General features: G+C 36.2%; 1 protein-coding gene across 5 annotated transcripts in view; it reads right to left on the bottom strand.

Moving 5' to 3' along the window:
- The window catches only part of os9 (OS9 endoplasmic reticulum lectin), a 35,884-nt gene extending 25,713 nt beyond the window's left edge, over positions 1-10,171 (bottom strand). For 4 of the 5 annotated variants that reach the window (XM_061977662.2, XM_061977664.2, XM_061977666.2 and 1 more), the window contains exons 1-4: positions 9,801-10,171; positions 4,166-4,348; positions 1,728-1,791; positions 1,573-1,649 (exon numbers count right to left, since the gene is read on the bottom strand). In XM_061977662.2, the coding sequence (XP_061833646.2) occupies positions 1,573-1,649; positions 1,728-1,791; positions 4,166-4,348; positions 9,801-9,950 (474 nt within the window). In that variant the 5' untranslated portion in view covers positions 9,951-10,171. Of the gene's footprint in view, positions 1-1,572; positions 1,650-1,727; positions 1,792-3,583; positions 3,682-4,165; positions 4,349-9,800 lie in introns of those variants that run through there. The other variant, XM_061977667.2, reaches the window with a different exon arrangement.
- Positions 10,172-14,116: the final 3,945 nt, after the last annotated feature.

Raw genomic sequence — 14,116 nt, 5'->3', positions numbered from 1 at the left:
AAACAGCAATGTTGTGACACTTTTAAACAGGACAATACTGCCATCTACTGTACATGCATATGTGACCCACCCAGAATGTGTCACATTTTTGTGTTGATTTATTTATTTTATTTTGTGGTTTGAATTCGCTTTTGGAGCTGTCATTACACATTTATCAGTATTCACATTGGTCAGTAGGGGGCAGTAAGGCATTTCTTCCCAATTGAATGCTATCACCTGCAGACCGGAAGTGTCTTGTCATTCTGATGAGCGCGACCAGTCTGTGAACAATTCAAACGTCCTGTGTGCTTTTTCCTCCTGTATAACAGGTTAGTTTTGGTGAATCAACTCACTGAATAATATCCATGTGATCTTTATAAGTTTAAGTACACATTCTGATGGTGGAGCCTAACTCTAAAGTGTTTGTGAGTTGTAGTTTGTATTTGTGAATGAATCCAGTGCACAGCTGCAGTAATCAATACAAAATGGCGACGTGAGTGCGCAATGTTTATATAGGAACTTCTAATCCTAATTCAGACTCCCAAATTAGAGCTCTCGTTTTCTTATTGATTTTATAATGTATATTTGTATAATGTGTGTGTTCTGAAATAGTGACAGAAAATAGAACAAGGATGGACAATTCAACCCTTAACTCAACAATGAGTAGATGAGTGTTATGTGTGTGTATATGTGTAAATAAATGAACACTGAAATTCAAGTATTTATATTTATATTTTTATATATATATATAGCTAGAATTCACTGAAAGTCAAGTATTTGTTATATATATATATATATATATATATATATATATATATATATATATCTTAACCACGCCCCCAACCACCCCCCCCCTCCCGAAATCGGAGGTCTCAAGGTTGGCAAGTATGCCTCTTGGTACCTGTTTTTGTGTATTTGGGATCTGCTTAAGTCCCAAAAACATGAAATTAAACCATGGAGGCATGGCGGAGTTATTTATAAAACAATCTTGCCTTCCTTCATATTTCCTTTTAACGAGTCGTCGGGAATTTGCAAAACTTGTGACGTTCTTCCCCATCGGTGACGTGCAACAGCGGATTATCTATATGTGGTAGAGATTAACCTGAAGATCTTTTATTAGTAGTATTGTAGTTTGACGCTGTATTCAATATGTTCCTTCTTTTTGTCTAATCCTCTTGTTGTGGGGCGGACTGGCTTGTACATGCACATGCATCCTCGTCTTTTCTAATACAAAGTAGCGTATAGTTCTAACGTAGATCTGTCAGTAGACTCGCTGTGGAAGTGCTAAAAACTACATCATGGTTGACGGGAAGAAGACAGTCAAAGTGGAGGCACGTAAATAAGACCGCCCAAACAACGGCGCATCATGAAGATCCGTTCAGAAAGCGACTTGAAGATGGTCTCTTAAACAATCCATGTAACATTTAAAACCAAAGGACCCCATTACATGTTATGTAGACCTCAAGGAGGTGTTTAAAATGTAGAAAAAAAAATTCATAATATGATCTGTTTTAATGAAACTATTCAAAAGCTGTGTATTTGTATCTGTCAGGAACACACATGCTGCACGTAACAAATGTAAGTTTGTGTTACCTTTGCCGTTTCATTGTTCCAGTCAAAGTCAGATTCAAAGAAACCAAGGAAAAGAACGCCTCCTTTGATTTCAGAGTCTGAAAAAGAGTAAAAAAAAAAAGTGTCTAAACGCAGCCTTAAAAAAAAATAGCATGAAGTAAAGCCAAGTTCTTTACCTTCAAGGTGGTACTGTCTGATATGTTGACCATGGCAGAACTCATAGGTCCACCAGTCTTTTGTCTGAGGGGACAATAAAGGGCACATAGGACAATGAAAAATGTGTTATGTATTATTTATATTTAAAAAAGAGTCATGCCTCGCTACAGTAAACTTCTGTTGCAGCTTCACCACATTGTTTTATAATAATAATACATTTTATTTATAAGGCGCCTTTCTGGGCACTCAAGGACACCGTACAAAATCAAAACAATAAAATCAAATTGGATAAAAAACAACAACAACAAAGATAGAGAAGAAAAGATGATTACAATGAATAAGCAGTCAGGAATAGGTGTGTTTTGAGTCTTGATTTGAAGAGGGATATTTATCTAAGTTACAAAGGTCTGGTGGTAAAGAGTTCCAAAGATGTGGGGCAGAGCGGCTGAAAGCTCGGGCACCCATGGTGGACAGTTTAAATAAAGGGACAGTGAGATGGATGGATGAAGAGGATCTTAGGGAACGTGAGGGCGTGGCGACATGGATCAGGTCAGAGAGATATGACGGAGAGAGGTTATGGATAGCTTTGAAAGTGAGGAGAATTATTTTAAAGTGGATACGATGTTTGATGGGTAGCCAGTGGAGTTGCTGCAGAACAGGGGTGATGTGCTGGATTGAAGGGCTTCTGGTGATGATCCGGGCTGCAGAGTTCTGGAGAAGCTGAAGTTTGTGAAGTGACTTGTGAGGGAGACCAAACAGGAGAGAGTTGCAGTAGTCCAGGCGAGAGGTGACCAGGCTATGGACTAGTATGGCAGCAGTATGTGGGGTAAGGGATGGGCGAAGACGATTAATGTTCCGAAGATGAAAGTAAGCAGACGGGGTAATGTTGTTTATGTGGGCTTGAAAGGAGAGTGTGCTGTCGAGGATGACACCCAGACTCTTGACTTGGGAGGAGGGTGAGACAGAGGAATTGCGGAGAGTAATGGACAAGCTTTTTTAAATGTTTAAAAAAAAAAAACATTCTACATGCAAGTATTATATGATTACAGTGCAGTATTTGTCTTATGTTGTATACAGTACTTTTTTGGGGCTATCGACAAATATTCTCCAAGCACGACTTCTCTTTCTGGGTAAAGGGCAAAATCTATGTAAACAACACAGCGCTAATCTTGGCACGACTCCATCTTCACAGCAACGATCAAGCTGATCAGTTTTTGGCAGAACAACTGTTTGATGTACTTTATGTACAACACCTCCCCCATCAATAACATCTCCATATTGGTGAGACTTTGACGAGAGCGATTTCGAATGGGAACTGGACGTAGCATCGGACATTCGGCATGTCATTAGGCCAACAGACAGCCATCAGCCATCAACAGCTGTCCGGCTATCTTCGACATCAACAACACAGCTTTGGCTTGAGCGATGTGGAATGACAACACAGACACACAATGGTAACATCAACGCTAACTACAGTACAGGCCAAAAGTTTGGCCACACCTTCTCCTTCATTCATTCATTTTCTTTATTTTCATGACTATTTACATTGTAGATTGTCACATCAAAACTATGAATGAACACATGTGGAGTTATGTACTTAACAAAAACAGGAGAAATAACTGAAAACATGTTTTATAGTCTAGTTTCTTCAAAATAGCCACCTTTTGCTCTGATTACTGCTTTGCACACTCTTGGCATTCTCTCGATGAGCTTCAAGCACACCTGTGAAGTGAAAACCCTTTCAGGTGACCTCTTGAAGCGAACTTTTCAAAAGGGGTTTACATTATTTATTCAAAGTATTGGTATATCTATGGTTTTGGATCATGGCTGTGTATTAGCGACCATAGTTTTTAGCTAATCGGAAGTGTGCACCAACCTTTATTAGACAGGCGGAATCGTGCATTGGGCTGAGTAGATCAGGAATGTCCGGTCCTGTGTACCCTTGAGTTTCCGGCTCGATAAATTGAGAGCTTTGCCTTCCGGCTTAGCTCCTTCTTTACCATGACGGATCGATACAGGGCCCGCATCACTGCAGATGCTACACCGATCCCGACCCTGAGGTACTTGAACTCCACTTGGGGAAAGATTTCCTCCACAACCAGAAAATGGCACCCCACCCTTTTTCGGAAGATAACCATGGACTCGTACTTGGAGTTGCCGATTCTCATCCCAGTCGCTTCACACTCGTTTATTAATCCTAACTTTGTGGAAATACTTTTATCGCGGTGTGGTCCGGTCCCAATTGACTGTGATAAACGAGCTTCCATTAGAACTTGATCTCAGATCACAAACATCTGACTTCAGCGGGATGCCAACATGACGCCTGGAACTTTCCGAAAGGCAATCTTTTCGAAAAGAGTTTATATTATTTATTCCAGGTATTGGTATATTTATGGTTTTGGATCATGGCTGTGTATTAGCGACCGTACTTTTTAGCTAATCGGAAGTGTGCACCAACCTTTATTAGACAGGCGGAATCGTGCATTGGGCTGAGTAGATCAGGAATGTCCGGTCCTGTGTACCCTTGAGTTTCCGGCTCTGAAGCCGGGTCCTGGTGGAAACGGATCGCCTGGGCTGGAAGTCGACACTCATACATTTGCTTGTACTTGCTGGACACCATCATAACCTCATCTGCCTTGGTCTAAGGGGGGACACATAGTGATTCAATGACAATGATTTCAATCAATACACTGGCATAGCACATGGATTAGTGTTTATAATCTGAGGAACAAGGTTTATGATTTTTTTTAAATAATCAATCCAACAAAATTATACACAATAATACCATAATAATACAATTCCAATTCCAAAACCAAACCCAGCAACATTCAGAATAGCAGTCAACAGAGCAATTGAGAGGACACACAAACGTGACACAAAACAATCCAGAAAAAGTCAAACAAAAATGATTAATATCTACAACAGTGTCAAAATTAATAAGAATTCCAACATAGCAGTGATTAGAAATCCCTCATTGACATTATCATTACAGCCATTTATAAGAAAAAATAAAAACATTTAACAAAATGAACAATAGTGTCACAGTGGCTTACACTTGCATCACATCTCATATCCTTAACACATTGTGTCCAATATTTTCCACAAAGATAAAATAAGTCATATTGTAGGTTCATTTAATAGTCAAAACAAATTGAAATAATGGATCCCATATTCCAATATATGACTCATTATTATCTAAACTAAATGCATTTTTTTCTACTGATATCATCTCCATAGCTTGTGTATACCAGTCAGTATGTGTTAAGTGTGTATACCAGTCATTATGTATTATGTGTGTATACCAGTCATTATTCATTATGTGTGTATACCAGTCAGTATGTATTATGTGTGTATACCAGTCAGTGTGTACTATGTGTGTATACCAGTCAGTATCTATTATGTGTGTATACCAGTCAGTATGTATTATGTGTGTATACCAGTCAGTATGTACTATGTGTGTATACCAGTCAGTATCTATTATGTGTGTATACCAGTCAGTATGTATTATGTGTGTATACCAGTCAGTATGTACTATGTGTGTATACCAGTCAGTATCTATTATGTGTGTATACCAGTCAGTATCTATTATGTGTGTATACCAGTCAGTATCTATTATGTATGTATACCAGTCAGTATGAGTTGGACTATCAATTTTTTTTAGTATTACCCTTTTTGTTATGATGCATATTGAAAGAAATGCATTTTTACTCTTTGATGACACGTTACTAAAGTGATGCAGATCACCAAGAATACAAGTTTGCAGTGTGATTGGGATGTTTATATTTAGGAATGTGATTGCTTCTTTTGTTGTTTTCAACCATAACTATTTTATCCTCTGACATTCCCACAATAAATGAAGAAGAGTTCCCTCAGCTGCCCTACACTTCATACATAATTTGCTATCTACTGCACCACTTTTAAACAGCTGAGAATATGTAAAATACAATCTATTCAAGATCTTAAATTGACTCATCTTATTTGTAATGCTTCTAAAGGGCTTATTGGCATTTTTCCAAATATCATTCCATGATATGTCTTTCGTCCAAAATGTTTAAGTCGATCATCCATTTCCGAACACATGCATCATTTGCATTTCTAGTATGATGTTCATTTATTATTCCATAAAATCTTTTTAATTAATTTCTTAAATGTATCTTGATTAAAAAGTGCATCTTCCAGTTCATGGCTATTTAAAGACATACTTTCGGAGGATATGCATTTCTTTACAGCGTGTTTTAAAGAGATAAAATTAAAAAAATGATTTCTGGGTATATTATATTGATCAACTAATTCATGGAATCGTTTAAAGGAGTTTGTATTAATAAATATTTTTTTCTCACCCCCCATTGTTTACCTGTATCTCACCTTTTTTGTAAGGGGCGCCGGAAGTTGGCAGACCCGTCAGCGATCCCGTTCTGTCTCCCTGTAATGTTTGTCTGATCTTGAATGTGATTGTGCTGAAAATGCTCATTTCCCCTCGCGGATTAATAAAGTATTTCTGATTCTGATATGATGATGTCTGTCTGTCTGTGTTGGCCCTGCGATGAGGTGACGACTTGTCCAGGGTGTACCCCGCCTTCTGTCCGAATGCAGCTGAGATAGGCTCCAGCACTCCCCGCGAACCCGTAAGGGACAAGCGGTAGAAAATGGATGGATGGATGGGTTTAGTAATACCTCTGTCTTTCCATGTTGTCTATTTGACCACATTTTATTAAATGATATTAGGATTGTACCAAAGCGGTTGATTCACAGATGTAATTGGGTTGATTCCAAGTATCGATCTTAAAAAAGCATTTGACACTATAGATCATTCTATATTATTGTCCAAGTTGCATTCATTTGGTGTGAGAGGAGTAGTTTTAGACTGGCTAAGAAGTTATTTAGATAATAGACAAGAGTTTGTGGATTTTGTGGGTAATACATCTGAACAAATGAGGATTGAATGTGGAATTCCACAAGGTCCGGTTTTGGGACCAAATTTTTTTATTTTATATATTAATGATATATGTAAGGTATCAAAGTTATTGAAATTTGTATTATTTGCGGACGACACCAACTTTTATAGTTCGGGACATGACTTAAAAGCGTTATCAAACATTATTGAACAGGAAATTATTAAACTTAAGAGATGGTTTGATGTCAATAAATTATCATTAAATGTAAAAAAAAAAAAGTTTATGATTTTTTGTAAGAGGAAAAAGGAGGAAACTATCAAACTGTCAATAGATGGAATTGATATTGAAATGGTTTCTGAACTTAGATTTTTAGGAGTGATACTGGATGACGGTCTGACATGGAAATCTCATTTTGCACATCTACGGAAAAAGATGCCTAAGAGTATTTTTATATTAAACAAGGTAAAATATGTGTTGGACTATAGGGCAATGTGTATATTGTATTGTGCACTTATATTGCCATATATCAGCTACTGTGTGGAAGTGTGGGGGAACACATAAGAGTAACATAAAGGCATTGTATCAACTACAGAAAAGAGCTATAAGGATTATTCATAAAGTAGATTACTTAGAACACACTAACATATTATTTATTAATTTGGGTTTATTGAAATTACAGGAGCTAGTAAAGTTACAGACATTATGTGTCATGTTTAAGGCTAAAAGTAAAACATTACCAGCAAATTTACAAAAAATGTTTGTCATCACTTCTGAGAATGAAGAGCATAGAAGAAAAGGTCATTTCAAACATCAGTATTCAAGGACAACTTTAAAACAAATGTGTATATCAGTGGTGGGGGTTTAAACTATGGAATTCTCTTTACAATGAGACAAAAGACTGTAAAAATATATTCCAATTGAAAAAAATATATAAAGACAGAACAATAAGATCATATGGACAGCCATAAGTGTTTACATTTTGCTTTATATTTATTATTTTACTTATTTTTTGCCTGGTTTTGTATTTGTTTTGTATCATCCCGTGAGGTGTATATTACAAACCCCGTTTCCATATGAGTTGGGAAATTGTGTTAGATGTAAATATAAACGGAATACAATGATTTGCAAATCCTTTTCAACCCATATTCAATTGAATGCACTACAAAGACAACCTATTTGATGTTCAAACTCATAAACTTTATTTTTTATTTTTTTGCAAATAATAATCAACTTAGAATTTCATGGCTGCAACACGTGCAGAAGTAGTTGGGAAAGGGCATGTTCACCACTGTGTTACATGGCCTTTCCTTTTAACAACACTCAGTAAACGTTTGGAAACTGAGGAGACACATTTTTGAAGCTTCACAGGTAGAATTATTTCCCATTCTTGCTTGATGTACAGCTTAAGTTCTCCGTTGTGGTATTTTAGGCTTCATAATGCACCACACATTTTCAATGGGAGACAGGTCTGGACTACAGGCAGGCCAGTCTAGTACCCGCACTCTTTTACTATGAAGCCACGTTGATGTAACACGTGGCTTGGCATTGTCTTGCTGAAATAAGCAGGGGCGTCCATGGTAACGTTGCTTGGATGGCAACATATGTTGCTCCAAAACCTGTATGTACCTTTCAGCATTAATGGCACCTTCACAGATATGTAAGTTACCCATGTCTTGGGCACTAATACACCCCCATACCATCACACATGCTGGCTTTTCCAACTTTGCACCTACAACAATCCGGATGGTTCTTTTCCTCTTTGGTCCGGAGGACACGACGTCCGCAGTTTCCAAAAACAATTTGAAATGTGGACTCGTCAGACCACAGAACACTTTTCCACTTTGTATCAGTCCATCTTAGATGAGCTCAGGCCCAGCGAAGCCGACGGCGTTTCTGGGTGTTGTTGATAAACGGTTTTCGCCTTGCACAGGAGAGTTTTAACTTGCACTTACAGATGTAGCGACCAACTGTAGTTACTGACAGTGGGTTTCTGAAGTGTTCCTGAGCCCATGTGGTGATATCCTTTACACACTGATGTCGCTTGTTGATGCAGTACAGCCTGAGGGATGGAAGGTCACGGGCTTAGCTGCTTACGTGCAGTGATTTCTCCAGATTCTCTGAACCCTTTGATGATATTACGAACCGTAGATGGTGAAATCCCTAAATTCCTTGCAATAGCTGCTTGAGAAAGGTTTTTCTTAAACTGTTCAACAATTTGCTCACGCATTTGTTGACAAAAGTGGTGACATCGCCCCATCATTGTTTGTGAATGACTGAGCATTTCATGGAATCTACTTTTATACCCAATCATGGCACCCACCTGTTCCCCAATTTGCCTGTTCACCTGTGGGATGTTCCAAATAAGTGTTTGATGAGCATTCCTCAACTTTATCAGTATTTATTGCCACCTTTCCCAACTTTTTTGTCACGTGTTGCTGGCATCAAATACTAAAGTTAATGATTATTTGCAAAAAAAAATGTTTATCAGTTTGAACATCGAATATGTTGTGTTTGTAGCATATTCAACTGAATATGGGTTGAAAATGATTTGCAAATCATTGTATTCCGTTTATATTTATAACTAACACAATTTCCCAACTCATATGGAAACGGGGTTTGTACTTTTTCTTTGTTATTGTTCGGTTTGTACTTCATGATGTTTTGCACTTGTGTTTTTTTGTGTGTTTTTGTTTGTTTTTATTATATTTGGATGTAATTGTTGGTTTATATGATATCATTAAGTAAGACTACGTATTATGTTGAAGGGGGCAGGAAAATATGATATTTTTCTTCATCCTGCTCCTTCTCAGGCATTGGTGTGTAAATGTATAATTGAATAATTGAGGTGTAATTGTCTATCGATCAAAGATGCACATCAATGAAGGAGATAAATAAAAAATGAAAGTAGGTTTATGATTTTTAATTTGGCGGCATTTATGGTTGGTCAATAACAGCAAGTTTAAAAGGAAGTGTTGATGTTGTGACAGCTGTCAAAAGTGTGTTGAGAATCGTCATCTCTAAACGTTCACCTCCGTAACACAGCACTCATTTCGAAGTTAACAGCAGAAAAACGCTTTTTTCCAGAGCGTGTCTATAATTGTTAGTTTGTGGCCATACTAACAGTAAACAACAGTCGTTAGCTTCGTTAGCACACAAGCTAACCACTAGCTTCCCGTAATTGCAACATTTTTTACTCACCTGCCCCAAGATGACGGGGTCGGGGAGAATTTCAATGCCATATTTCATCTCGTTCAGTTCTTCTAAGTTCAAGAAAGCCGCGACAAAGACGGGGCATGTGATAAAGAAAAGGTATAATCTATTAAAGCAACGTATTAGGTGAGCGGCCATGATTGACGCGCACCCCCTTCTTCTTTTTCTTCTTCTTCGTTGCGTTGGTGTTGTTCTTCTTCGCCTCCTTTATCGCACACACAATTCCATCTTATTTACATAAATAGACCCTGGCGTTGTAATGTTAGCAGTATATTTACTGTGTTTATTGAAAAAATGTGCACTAGGTGGTGCATTTTAAGCTAAGCCGAATGTGGAAGTGAAGACGGACATGAAGTAAATGATTGGTTAAGGCAGCTGTCAATCTGCAATTTGGGACATTCCTTTTCCGGTTTCTGTAACGTAAGTTGTTTTTTCTTTTTCTTTTAGAGGCGTCTGTAATTTTAAGTTGCTTTGTCTTTTTTTTGGTTACTGTTATTAAATATTTTTGTATTTTTTAATACGTTTTTTTGTTTTCGTAAGTGGTTTTATCTTGTGTTAATTATTTTTCTGTAACTAATTTGTTTGCACAAACGTGTTTTGCACCGTAAAATAGACATGAACACCCGACCTGTTTTTTGTGCCTTTAAAAAAGAATTAGAACTCTACGTTAAAACACTCTCTACCTCTAACAACCAAAAAACTGTGAAAACGATGATGCTGTGCTCCAAATTTAAATGATTTACTGAACTTGTGTGAGCCTATAGCTTTGCACTTTGTTATATATATATATATATATTTTGCATTCTATTTTAGTTACTTTATTGAGTTTACAACCCCTTGCCGCTGTTTTGTACTGTTTTTGTACTTATTTTGATTATTATTATTTCTCGATTGTTTGTAAATGTTGCAGTTTACAAAAAAAGGTTTATAAAATTAAAAACAATTAAAAAAAAATGTTTTTAAATAAATACAGACTAAACTAAAATGATTGGTTAAGGCAGCTGTCAATCTGCAATTTGGGACATTCCTTTTCCGGTTTCTGTAACGTAAGTTGTTTTGCTTTTTCTTATAGAGGCGTCTGTCATTTTAAGTTGCTTTGTCTTTTTTTTTGGTTTCTGTTATTAAATTATTTTGTATTTTTTAATTACTTTTTGTTTTTGTAAGTTGTTTTATCTTTCGTTTATTCTTTTTCTGTAACTAATGTGTTTGCACAAACAGGTTTTAAACTTCCAAGCCACCGTAAAACACCGTAAAATAGACATGAAGTAAATGATTGGTTAAGGCAGCTGTCAATCTGCAATTTGGGACATTCCTTTTCCGGTTTCTGTAACGTAAGTTGTTTTTGCCTTTTCTTTTAGAGGCGTCTGTAATTTTAAGTTGCTTTGTCTTTTTTTTGGTTTCTGTTAATAAATATTTTTTAATAAGTTTTTTTGTTTTTGTAAGTGGTTTTATCTTGTGTTAATTCTTTTTCTGTAACTAATTTTTTTGCACAAACGTGTTTTGCGCCGTAAAATAGACATGAACACCCGACCTGTTTTTTTGTGCCTTTAAAAAAGAATTAGAACTCTACGTTAAAACACTCTCTACCTCTAACAACCAAACAGCTGTGAAAACGATGATGCTGTGCTCCAAATTTAAATTATTTACTGAACTTGTGTGAGCCTATAGCTTTGCACTTTGTTATATATATATATTTTGCATTCTATTTTAGTTACTTTATTGAGTTTACAACCCCTTGCCGCTGTTTTGTTCTATTTTTGTACTTATTTTGATTATTATTATTTCTCGATTGTTTGTAAATGTTGCAGTTTATAAATAAAGGTTTATAAAATTAAAACAAATTAAATAAAAAATGTTTTAAATAAAAACAGACTAAACTAAAATGATTGGTTAAAGTAGCTGTCAATCTGCAATTTGGGACATTCCTTTTCCGGTTTCTGTAACACAAGTTGTTTTGCTTTTTCTTATAGAGACGTCTGTAATTGTAAGTTTATTTGTCTTTTTTAGTTTCTGTAATTAAATTATTTGTATTTTTTAATTAGTTTTTTGTTTTTGTAAGTTGTTTTGTCTTTTGTTAATTATTTTTCTGTAACTCATTTGTTTGCACGAACGTGTTTTGCACTTCCGAGCCACCGTAAAATAGACATGAACTAAATGATTGTTTAAGGCAGCTGTCAATCTGCGATTTGGGACATTCCTTTTCCGGGTTCTGTAACGTAAGTTGTTTTGCTTTTTCTTATAGAGGCGTCTGTAATTTTAAACTGCTTTGTCTTTTTTTGGTTTCTGTTATTAAATTATTTTGTATTTTTTCATTAGTTTTTTTGTTTTTGTAAGGTGTTTTTTCTTTTGTTAATTATTTTTCTCTAACTCATTTGTTTGCACGAACGGGTTTTACACTTCCAAGCCACCGTAAAATAGACATGAACTAAATGATTGGTTAAAGCAGCTGTCAATCTGCGATTTGGGACATTCCTATTCCGGTTTCTGTAACGTATGGTGTTTTGCTTTTTCTTATAGAGGCATCTTTAATTATAAGTTGGTTTGTCTTTTTTGTTTGATTTTGTTATTAAATTATTATTTTTTTTTTTATTACTTTTTTTGTTATTGTAAGTTGTTTTGTCTTTCGTTAATTATTTTTCTGTAACTCAATTGTTTGCACACATTGTTGTAGTAGCACAGTTGCCAATCAAACTGCTTTACTGTAAGGTCGGCCTTACAGTAAAGCAAAACAATTTCCCAAGAAGAATGTTGCCGTTTTTTTGTGTGTGAGTATTGACATATTTATTATGAAATGGAGCACATGTAGAAACATCATGGCAGGCCGTAAAATAGACATGAACTAAATGATTGGTTAAGGCAGCTGTCAATTTGCAATTTAGGACATTCCTTTTCCGGTTTCTGTAACGTAAGTTGTTTTGCTTTTTTCTTATAGAGGCGTCTGTAATTGTAAGTTGCTTTGTATTTTTTGGTTTGGTCCGTGAACCTTCCGTTCATTCTATTTCCAATACTGAAACGCGAATCAAAAAATACAATTAGGGCCGTTTTTCGATTTTTATTTTATATGGAAAGATTTTTAAAACAAACAAAAAAGGGTTGATTTTCAATAAGATATTGCCATAAAATTGGATTTTGTGCTGTTTTGCTTTTATGGATTTGAATTTGTCCAGATAAACGCAAAAAAATGTGCAAAAAGTCGTGGTTATCTGTGTGATGACGAATTGAACCGGAAGCAGTATTTTAGCATGTTTTTAGCATAACATTAACATATTTGGTCAGCAGGAGTCCTATATATAAAAAAGTGTCATTTAATAGAAAATGAAAGTAGAAAAAATGGTCCGAAACTTGTTTTTTAGGACTCCTGCTGAACAAATATGTTACCATTGTGCTAAAAACTAAACGCAAAGGCTAAAATACTGCTTTCGGTTCAATTCTCATCACACATAACCAGTGTTGGGACTAACGCGTTACAAAGTAACGCGTTACTGTAACGCCGTTACTATCGGCGGTAACTAGTAATCTAACGCGTTATTTTTTATATTCAGTAACTCCGTTACCGTTACTACATGATGCGTTACTGCGTTATTTTGCGTTATTTTTTATGTAGTATCGGCTAGAAACTGAGAAGATCTGAGTGTTGCAGCGCTGCTGAAGAGGCGACAAAAAAGAGGCGCGCCGCGCGCTGTCTGTGTGTACGTGTGTTTGTGAGTGTGTGTGTGTGGGAGGGGGCGTGTCTGTGTCTACTATCAAGACGTCATGGCGAACCCCGAAGCCGAGTTTCTTAAAATGGAGATATTTTCAGTACGTTTCTTTTATCGACCACAAAGAAAAGAACATTTTAGTTGAATGTAAGTTTCAAATATGCTGAAACAGCTACAAAAACAACATGCTTCGACGAAGCTAGTAAAGAGACACACACTTCACCTCCACCTCCAACAGCGGCTGGATTTTAATGAGGCACTGCACACTGAAGGTACACACACTCTGTCAATTCTCTTATATACTCTTTCATTTTAGACTTTTAGAGTGTTTGATTATCACATCACTCTAAATGTTTAGACTATAAAGTTCACAAACCTAAAGAGGGATACTAGTGGGCCAGGCTAATATTTCCTTTTCTCTCAACTAAGTGGGGAAATGTGTAGAGTGTTCTGGGCTTCAGACATGATTTTATTTCAGAATTCCTTGAGAAAACGCCTGGTTAGGCTTTATGTATGTAGTGTGTGCCTTTCTTGTTTTACAGCTATGTTGTTATTATGCTGTTTGTTACTTATGTATGTTAAGTTGCAGCTATTTAAAATAGTTTT

The sequence above is a fragment of the Nerophis lumbriciformis genome, linkage group LG18 (assembly GCF_033978685.3).
Source record: "Nerophis lumbriciformis linkage group LG18, RoL_Nlum_v2.1, whole genome shotgun sequence".
NCBI lineage: Eukaryota > Metazoa > Chordata > Actinopteri > Syngnathiformes > Syngnathidae > Nerophis > Nerophis lumbriciformis.
Note: the sequence above shows the minus strand (reverse complement) of the source record. Positions and strands in the feature narration are given on the sequence as shown.